The sequence below is a fragment of the Gymnoscopelus braueri genome (genome assembly GCF_963280865.1).
Source record: "Gymnoscopelus braueri genome assembly, chromosome: 23".
In the NCBI taxonomy this organism is placed as follows: domain Eukaryota; kingdom Metazoa; phylum Chordata; class Actinopteri; order Myctophiformes; family Myctophidae; genus Gymnoscopelus; species Gymnoscopelus braueri.
The window spans coordinates 9,855,965-9,865,964 of NC_137625.1; the positions used below are offsets into that span (position 1 = coordinate 9,855,965).

At 45.8% G+C, this 10,000-nt stretch overlaps 1 protein-coding gene across 1 annotated transcript in view; it reads left to right on the forward strand.

Annotated features, from left to right (window-relative positions):
• foxp2 (forkhead box P2) overlaps positions 1–10,000 on the forward strand; it is a 162,519-nt gene that overhangs the window by 118,001 nt on the left and 34,518 nt on the right. Inside the window, 3 exon segments of the mRNA XM_080420620.1 lie at positions 1,206–1,276; positions 1,308–1,636; positions 6,373–6,477. Of these exon segments, the coding sequence (XP_080276746.1) occupies positions 1,206–1,276; positions 1,308–1,636; positions 6,373–6,477 (505 nt within the window).

Below are 10,000 nucleotides of genomic sequence, written 5' to 3' on the forward strand. Positions count from 1 at the left end.
GTAGGGGGTCTTCAGAGTTACTACAGGGGGTCCGCCAAATCTTTGTATGATTTTTGGGCCTATAATTGGGGTTGGGACGTCTCATTAGTATTAGTTTCCTGCACTGTGATTGGCCCAGCTGGCCCAGTTAGCTGTACTGTGATTGGCTGACTCTATTGGCTGACTCTATTCAGCACTGTGATTGGCTAGCGAGACACTTGATGACTTCCAAAAATCCATTTTTTTGGGAAGTGAGCTTCCATCACTATGATGACCAATAAAGATTATTTTCAATAAATGTATTTCTTTTTTGAAGTGAGCTTCCATCACTATGATGACCACTGTGATGTCCACACCGCCCACTTCACACTGGGTGTGATTTTTACATTCTACAACCACTTCAACAAAGCATCCCTATTCTGAGGAGAACTTTAGCCAAAAAGAGCAGATCTACAAGCACACAACGCCGCGCTGTGCGCTTGTAGATCTGCTATTTTCGGCAAAGAGGTTTGGAGAAAAGAGCAGAACAAGTACAGAGTGAAAGGTCAAGTTTACTCAGTATTGACGGTTTAAGTGGTTAAATGTCTGGAAATCGACATTAACATGAATCCAACATACACTGATGACAGTGCTGTCAAACAAGCCTATGAAGCTACCTATGAAATCTATGAATTGTATTTAATTTTTATACAATATATAATGGGGGGGTCCCTGCTTTATCTCTCTCTCAGCCAAGGCGGTCCTTGGCCTGGAAAAACGTTGGAAGACCCCCTGGCCCAGAGGTTTTAACCCATTGAGACCTGAAGCCGATTCTACATGTCTCCTAAATCTCAACAGTTTTCTGAAAAACTTATGTTTCTATATCAGTGGTTCTCAAACTTTTTCATGTCAAGGACCCCCAAAATGATATGTATTTGGCCGCGGACCCCCATCAAAATATTTTGTTCCAGGGACCCCCCAGAAGCAAAGATTTGAGTTAAAAATGTTCGCTTTAAAAATATATATTTTCAAAGATTTTCACAAATGTTCACGAATTTTCAAAAAATGCAGATCTACAAGCTCGTAGCGCGGCACTCGGTGCCGCGCTATGAGCTTGTAGATCTGCTATTTTTGAATAGCCCAAAGTGTAAAATAATGCTTTTTAGCTCAAATCTAAAAAATGAGACAGTTCCAGGTCTCAATGGGTTAAGTGGCTAACGGTCTCTTGTCTCTCTTGTCTCCATCAGCCGGGCTGAGCCCTGCGGAGCTGCAGCAGCTGTGGAAAGACGTGACCAGAGGAGGAGGAGGCGGCGGGGGAGGAGGGGGGAGGAGGAGGTGGAGGAGGAGGCGCCCACGCCGCCCACTGCATGGAGGACAACGGCATCAAGCACAGGAGCAGCGGAGGAGGAGGAGGCGCAGAAGCCGGCGCCCACACCGGCTCCGGCGCAGGAGGCGAGGCGGCGGGCGGCGGCGGAGGCCTGGACCTCTCCACCAACAACTCGTCGTCGACCACCTCCTCCTCCTCGCTGTCCTCCTCGTCGTCGTCCAACCCCGCCAAAGCCTCGCCGCCCATCTCCCACCACCATCACCACCACCACGCCCACATCGCCAACGGACAGTCGCCCGCCCTCAACCACAGACGAGAGCGAGAGCGGGAGTTCAAGCGAGAGCGGGAGAGGTAAGGACCTTGTCTGAGACCGACACTCAACGCCGCAAGAATTGTTCTCGATATCACATGTCACGTTTCCAGTGGTGTAAAGTAACTAAGTACATTTACTTAAGTACTGTACTTGAGTACAATTTTGAGGTATTTGTACTTTACTTGAGTATTTCCAATTTCCAATACTTTTGCTTCTACTCCACTACATCTCAGAGGCAAATATTGTACTTTTACTCCACTATAATTATTTGAAAACTTGAGTTACTAGTTACTTTTAGATATAAATTATGATATTATGAAACATACATTAACCACTTTAGCCCTATTTTATACATAGGCTATTTGAAAATAGCAGATCTACAAGCTCACAACGCGTCGCGCTGCGACGCGTTGTGAGCTTGTAGATCTGCTATTTTCAAATATTTAGTACTTTTACTTTTGGTACTTTAAGTACATTTTGATGCCAATACTTTTGTACTTTTACTCAAGTAAATTTTGAATTCTGGACTTTTACTTGTAACAGAGTATTTTTATATTGCAGTATTGGTACTTTTACTTAAGTAGAGAATTTTAGTACTTTTTCCACCACTGCGGCTATGTGTCGAGGTGTCCCTGAGAAAGATACTTAACCCCTAATTGCTCCCACCCCAGTCCACCTGCCATGCCATGTGGTTACTTTACACCACTGTATGTAGCAATAGCAGTAGAGATATCATCTTTGATTACTTCTGAATGATTATGATTAATAAATAATACTGTCACTGTTTACTAAAAGTAATGTCAAGTAAGGTCAATTCATCTTATTTACACCTTTCAAATGTTATTTAGACCTTTCAAATGTACACATTGAGTGACAGAGACAATAAATATATTTGTCAAAAAATTACAGGTCAAGTGATTCCAGTCCGTTTTAAAATGTAATTAATCATTTAGAAATGGTATTAGGTTAATTTCCATGAATTTGCATATATCGCGATAATATCGTGTATCGCGATAATTTTGGCGACCATTATCGTGATATGAAATTTTCATATCGTCCCATCGCTAATCCCGACACCCCCTGGCTGAGCTGTGTTTATGCTGTAAGTCTAGAAAGAGCAAATGAACGAGCGATCTTGAGATGTAGTATGTAGTTTCGTAATAGTTTGCAATGTACTAAACAGCGCCACACATCTCTCAACTCACGGGGGCCCAACAGAAAGGAGAAAGAGAGAGAGTCTACATACTAGACACACCAACAGCGGCACAAAGAGCCTCGCTAAACTTGTTTATTCTTCTTCATGTAGCGACACATCAGTACTCTGCTCTCCCATGTAGGGTATTTGTCCTCGTTTAGAACAACATGAAATAAACACACACACACACACAAAAAAACATGGTGTTTGTTCCAACGGGGATAAAAGCGTGTTGTGTTTGTTCAGTAGTTTATTAGTGGTAATACCCAGAACAACAACAACAACAAAAAAACATAGCTTGAGTTCTTCCCAGGGGACCGTCTCGTGCTGCAGCTCGCAGTTAACTTACATACAAACATCAAACGCCATGGAGAGGCGTGCACACACACAAACACACACAGGCAGGCATATACAACAAGCCTCTGTGGCAGGTAACCCTCCTTGTACATAAAGTATTTAGTGCTTTCTCCCCCCCCCCCCCCTTCTTTTGAAAATTACCTTGCACGGCGCTCGCTTGTCGTGTAAACAGAATACGCGATGCCTTGAGTGGCGTTTGCAGGATGTTTATCCTCATGATGCCGTCTTTTATGAACGTGCGGCGCGCCGAACAAAAACACTTGACTGCTCGCATATCCGCTTCTCTGGCCCATGCATTATTCAAAAGCATTTCTTGGGCGATATTATAATAAGGATGTAGGGTAGCTGTGCGCGTGTGTGTGTGTGTGTGTGTGTGTGTGTGTGTGTGTGTGCGTGTGCGTGTGCGTGTGCGTGTGCGCGTGTGTGTGTGTGTGGTAGAGCCTCTCACTGGAGGTGGAAGTGTTGTGTAATTGGTTTAAAGAAGATGGTACCTCCCCAGCACCACTAAAAGGAGGCTTGAATAAGATATCTTCAGAAGTGAGACGTCCCTTGGAAGACACAGGGAGAGAGAGAGAGAGAGAGAGAGAGAGAGAGAGAGAGAGAGAGAGAGAGAGAGAGAGAGACACAGAGATGGAGGTAGGAAGATAAAAGTAGGGAGCAAGGGAGGATAGATAGAGAGAGGAAAGGCGGGAGGTTAAAAGGAGTGAGACAGGGAGGTAGAGAGAGACAGAGGGCCAGTGAGAGGGAGGGAGTGAGGGATGATAGACTGTATAGAGCAGGGGTCTTCCACGTGTTTCAAGCCAAGGACCCCTTAGAGATGAAGCAGGGACCCCCCTACTACATAATTGTATAACATTGTGTTGCAGATGACACTTTTTCATAGATTGCATAGATAGCTTCATAGAATTGTTTGACAGCACTATCATTGTGTTGGACTCACATTAATGTGTATTTTCAGACAGTTAACCACTTAAACCCTCAATACTTAGAAAACCTGTACTTGGTCTTCCCTCTACACCAAACCTCTGTTGTGGGCTTCAGTGGTGGAAAGTAACTAAGTACATTTACTTAAGTACTGTACTTAAGTACAATTTTGAGGTATTTGTACTTTACTTGAGTATTTCCAATTTCCAATACTTTTACTTCTACTCCAGTACATCTCAGAGGCAAATATTGTACTTTTACTCCACTACAATTACTTGAAAACTTTAGTTACTAGTTACTTTTCAGATATAAACTATGATATAATGAAACATAACCATTAACCACTTTAGCCCTATTTTATACATAGGCTATTTGAAAATAGCAGATCTACAAGCTCACAACGCGTCGCGATGCGACGCGTTGTGAGCTTGTAGATCGGCTATTTTCAAATATTTAGTACTTTTACTTTTGGTACTTTAAGTACATTTTGATGCCAATACTTTTGTACTCTTACTCAAGTAAATTTTTAATTCTGGACTTTTACTTGTAACAGAGTATTTTTATATTACAGTATTGGTACTTTTACTTAAGTAAAGAATTTGAGTACTTTTTCCACCACTGGTGGGCTTGTAGTTCGCCTATTTTAGGCTAATGTTCCCCTCCGAATAGGGACGCTAGGGTTGAAGTGGTTAATAAAAAATTAAAATCCTATCTCTCAAAGATTTGGCGGCCCCCCTTTAGTAACTCTGAGGACCCACTAGGGGCCAAGGACCCTCTGTCGAAGACCAGGAAAGAGCAGGAGGTGAAGAGGAGAGAGTGAGACATAGAGGGAGAGAAAGACAGGGGGGCTGGTGGTTGTGTGTGGAGGAAAAAGACGTTTTATCTGCCTCTGTGTCCCGAGGGGCGTGTGGCGTCTCATAATGATCGAACAAGGAGTATTGTCAGGGAGAGCTGCTTACTAACACGCCACCGATCGATGGTGGGAAAGCCTCGCTGCCAAGCCCACTGTGAGCTCTCCCAACCCCTGACACATACACACGCACACTCACACACACACACACGTGCAATTATCCACTACGCGCAAACGTGTGCACACAACAGCTTAACATGCAACGCAAATTGCACGTACAGTGTGTAGAAAGCGGCACGGAAAAAGGCATCGAGCCACAGAACGTGCACGCGCATAGAAGCGCACGCTTGCATGGCAGCGCGCGCGCACACACACACACGTCGCGCCAAACGGAAAAGGTTAAAGCGTCACATTTAATAGGATGTGCTGTCTGGCCCCGGATCGTAACTTATTTGGATGCCATTTGAGAAATAGCAGAGACCTTCATTCACCCCCCCCGCTGTCCTCAAATGATACGTTACCCTGGAATATTAATCTCCAGATGAAAATAAGAAGGCTTGCCTGGATTCTTTCATGTTTACCTGAACGCTTACCCCTTCTCTAAAGCTGTGATGTCTTTACAAGACACAAGACACCTGCCAGAGGGTTTCCATAGGGCTCTCCTTGGCTCCGCGCTTGAGCTCACGTGCACGTGCACGTGCTTGCACGTGAGTACGTACATCGATACTCAGTCGATGTGATACCTTATTCCTGGGCTGCATGCTGACATGCATGTCCGTCCACTTATATCAGGACAATGTGCGTGCACGCACAGACACGTTCATGTGCAGTCGTGCGCGCACACCGAGACTCTATTCTATTAGCAACGGACAATGTCACTTCCTTATTTTAATTACACCCCCCTCTTCCCTCCTCCCAGCCATGACAGTGAAAGAGTTCAATAGCACACTGTTGAATTGACCTGCTGTGTGACCTCCCTGTCCGTGATTGTAACCTGACAGCCACAAGCTGCCTCCAGCCATCACAGCCTCGCTAATGAACCTGACGCCATTCTCTCTCTGTCTGTCTGCCTGTCTGTCTGTCTGTCTGTCTCTCTCTCGCTGTCTCTGTTTATCTTTCTTTCTGTCTGTGTGTCCGTGTGTCTGTCTGTCTGTCTGTCTGTCTGTCTGTCTGTCTGTCTGTCTGTCTGTCTGTCTGTCTGTCTGTCTGTCTCTCCCCTCTCTGACTCCCCTCTCTCTCTCTCTCTCTCTCTCTCTCTCTCTCTCTCTCTCTCTCTCTCTCTCTCTCTCTCTCATATACTTGAATTGCAATATTAATTTGTCTCTCATATCAGTGCTTGCTCGCTATTACTTTGTACTCAGTGATTCTCTCTCTCTCTCTCTCTCTCTCTCTCTCTCTCTCTCTCTCTCTCTCTCTCTCTCTCTCTCTCTCTCTCTCTCTCTCTCTAGCTCGTTACATGAGGAGGGCGGGGCATCTCACTCGCTGTACGGTCATGGCGTGTGCAAGTGGCCGGGCTGTGAAAGCATCTGTGAAGACTTCGGGCAGTTTTTGAAGTAGGTCCTCCTTCACTCTCTTTGTATTATTAGTTTGAACACATTTGGATGTGCGCTTGTTAAAGCTGTGTCCTATCCGGGATTGAACCCAAGTCTCCCTCATGGCAGACCAAACATCTGCTAAGAGGGGACCCCTGCTTGGCCTGGGGAGATATTGTGCTTATGTGCCTCAGGCAGCACTACTTGTTGTCAACCGGTAGGTGTCTTACCCAACACCAGGGTATACATATGTATAAATGGAAGAGTAGGGAGACCACGTCCAACCACTGCAGATGTGCTAGCAGTTATACTAGCAGTATAACTATTGACATACTCTACCATACAGATTGTCAAAATAAAGTGTAGTAATAAAGTAATAGTTTTCTGCTGCGGAGGCGGGACATGCCATACGGCTGAAAACGAGCCGTGGCTTCTGATTGGTCTGTGGTGCGGGGCGGGACAAAAACACCAGTGTGATCGCTGTGATTCGTGATTCGTTTAAACAACATCCAATCAGCAACGACGTTGCCTACGTAACATATGTAGTTCCAGTTTAGTTCTGCAAAACGAGTCAAATAGGAGGCTTTCCAGACTGAGAAACGAAGTGAGAAAAAAACAAAAACGTTGTGAAGCAGGCTGGATCCCAGGCTAGTAGATCACCACATCATTCTGTTAATGTAGCAGGGGTTCTATAGATCAAATTCTACTTTTGCATTGTAGCCTATATGGCACACTCAGGAGGATACAGCATTAAAGTTTGGACCATTACATATTATGTAACCAATCTGTAAGCTCAAAACGCGTCGCATCACAGCGCGATGCGAGCTTGGAGATTGGCTATTTTCGGCATATATACATCAGGCTTAAGGCTTGGCACGCTATGAGTGCCTCCTTTCTGTAAGCGTGATTACAGAAAGGCCTAAACAAAGGAGTCTCTCAGAAGGCCATTTCGACCTTTGCAGATGTCTGTTGGTTGCAGCCGGGCTAACTGCACGCACCATGATTGATAGGCAAACCTCAGATTAACTCGCATTCTTCCCCCCACAGCGGGGAAGTGAAGTGGGAGGAGGAGGGGGGGCGCGTCAAAGCATCAAAAGCAAATGGCAACCGGTGCGGCCGTGCACTCACCTCCGCAACAATGCAGCCTCCCCACCCCACCCCCCTCTCCCAAGCCCCATTCACCATTGTCACGGTGCAGCCGTCAGAGCCAATGAACTGTTCATGCTCCATCAACAATTTAGTTAATTAGCTCATTTGTAATTGGCCGGCTTTGTTGCCTGGATGTTAGCGGGGGGGGACATCAAAGGGAGAAGGTGTTTGCGGCTCCGTCGATTACAGGTTATCGCTTTGCCACTCACAGAGAGAGAGAGGGAGAGGCGCACTCTCTCTCTGTCTGTCTTTTCCCCCTTTCTCTCGCTCTCCCTATCTCCCTCCCCCCCCCCCCCCACTCCCTCCCCGCTCTCCCGCGCGCACGCCGAGAAGAAAAGAAAGGGAAGCCTTCATTTGAATATTCTAATTAGATTTGTAATTAACTGTGAAATAACGATCTGGCGAGTGTTTTTCACGGCGCGTAAACGTCCGTGTGAATTCGCATAAACCCTTGGAATTGGAGGACGTTGTCACGGGTGTTTCTCTGCACCAGTTGACTCCAGTGGGTCGCAGGAAGCTGTAATAAAACAACATGGGGGGGGGGGGGGCAAACTAGTTCAGACTGTTGTAGGATTTAGGCCTGGCTGTCCGGCCCTATGTCCGCTAATTCTATACAGTGCTAGCATGTAGCTCGATAATACGGCTAATAATATGTCTTTGTAAAGAGAAATGAGGCAAAGAGAGATGTTATTTGTCAGCCCTGTTGTACACACAGGCCTGACAGCATATTTAGCTGCATCTTCACACTCTATCAACACGCCCAACGCGCTCGCAGGCGCCGTAATTGACACTGATGGATTTAACAGAATCACAGGTGAATACGTAATGCAACGCCAGCCCGACAAGTGTGTTTGCTTATCCCCGCCGGATAATGCATTCCACATATAACAATCTGCTTAACAATTTTCTTCGAGGGGACGAGGCGCACATCCATAGGCGTCGCGTAGCATAATGTGTGTTGTACGTCGCCGCGCACAGCAGCTGTTGTCCAATCCAGGCTGGCGACAAGCACGGGCGTTTGCCTTGCAGCTTGGAAACAGATGCGCGTGTGATGCAGCAAGCCGGCAGAGGATTAGCGAGGCTTTCTACTTCCTCGTCCTGTCGCCTCAGTACACTTACTTAAAGAATGTGTCGGTCTATCCCTATGCACTGTTACACCCCGGTTCACTCGCAAACACACCTAAGTCTGTGTACCGTACGGATACTGTTTCACATGGTAGCTTAGCTGCTTATTTAGGTCCAGGGCATAAGGTACATGGAATAAAGCTCTCCAATGACAATATATTCCATAAGCGTGAGACGTGGTTCAAAAAGAGGCGTTGGCATAGAAGGAGAGAGAGAGAGAGAAGGTTGACAGATCTCAGACAGGAAAACGAAAACACATGTGCTTCACTGACTTAGGTAAGGTCACCCCTGGCCCGACATGGACTAAGCTTAAGACTCGATGCAAAAGGATGCGTGTAATGCCGAGTGAATGCAGTCACACAGCCATTCTTTTAGGTCTGAGTCATTGGTACAGACACGACTGAGGCAATTTATTCCATAAACGTTTCAAGCACTCTGAAGTCTAATTGTGTTCTGTGTTGATACTGTGTGCCTTCACTGTATAGAAGTATGTAGGTACACTAAATAAAGCTACTCTATGAAAGCGTAATCCATAAGCTTGAGACCTGATGAAAAATATGTGTGCATGGTGAGAGAGAGAGAGAGAGAGAGCGAGAGAGAGACAGAGTTGTGAAGAGAACAGGGGTGGCAGACATGAAAGTGAAAGTACAGGTAATTCTATGACAGGCACTTTAGTAAAACAAAAAAAACCTAAAAGGCTTTGCCAGAAGATCAACGCGAAAAAAACAGAAGGAGCATCTGGGATCAAACTCCCCCGTTAACCCGTCTTATACGAGTCAAAGCCTGAGCTCTGTATCTCCATAACCCAACCCTGGCACGTGAAATGAAAGGAATTGGAAAAAAAAACTAAAACCAGACATCAACAACAAAAAAAAGACAGGCTCGTCATCAGAACAAAGATGGTTGCCAGGCGGCGTGCCTTGGAGGAGACATCGTCTATGTCAGAGGGGGTCCTTTCATGTATTCGCAGATGCCAGTCATCTACTGTACTCACACACACACAACGCACATGTACTCCAACGCGCTCACATAAACACAAACGCGCGCGTGCTCCCACACTTTCCAGGGTCGAGGGAGGTACTCAAGTTGTACGCCACAGGAAGCAGGCGCTGCGGTGCCGACATGTTTTAGTTGTCTTCTTTTGTTGTGTCGCAGGGATGAGGAAACTTGTCAAGATCAGCATTTAACCGCTCTCTGCTGTGTTTTCTCTTTTAAGTGTTCTCGTCTCAAAAAAAAATGAAGGGAAAAAATAAAAATAAAAAAACAAGGT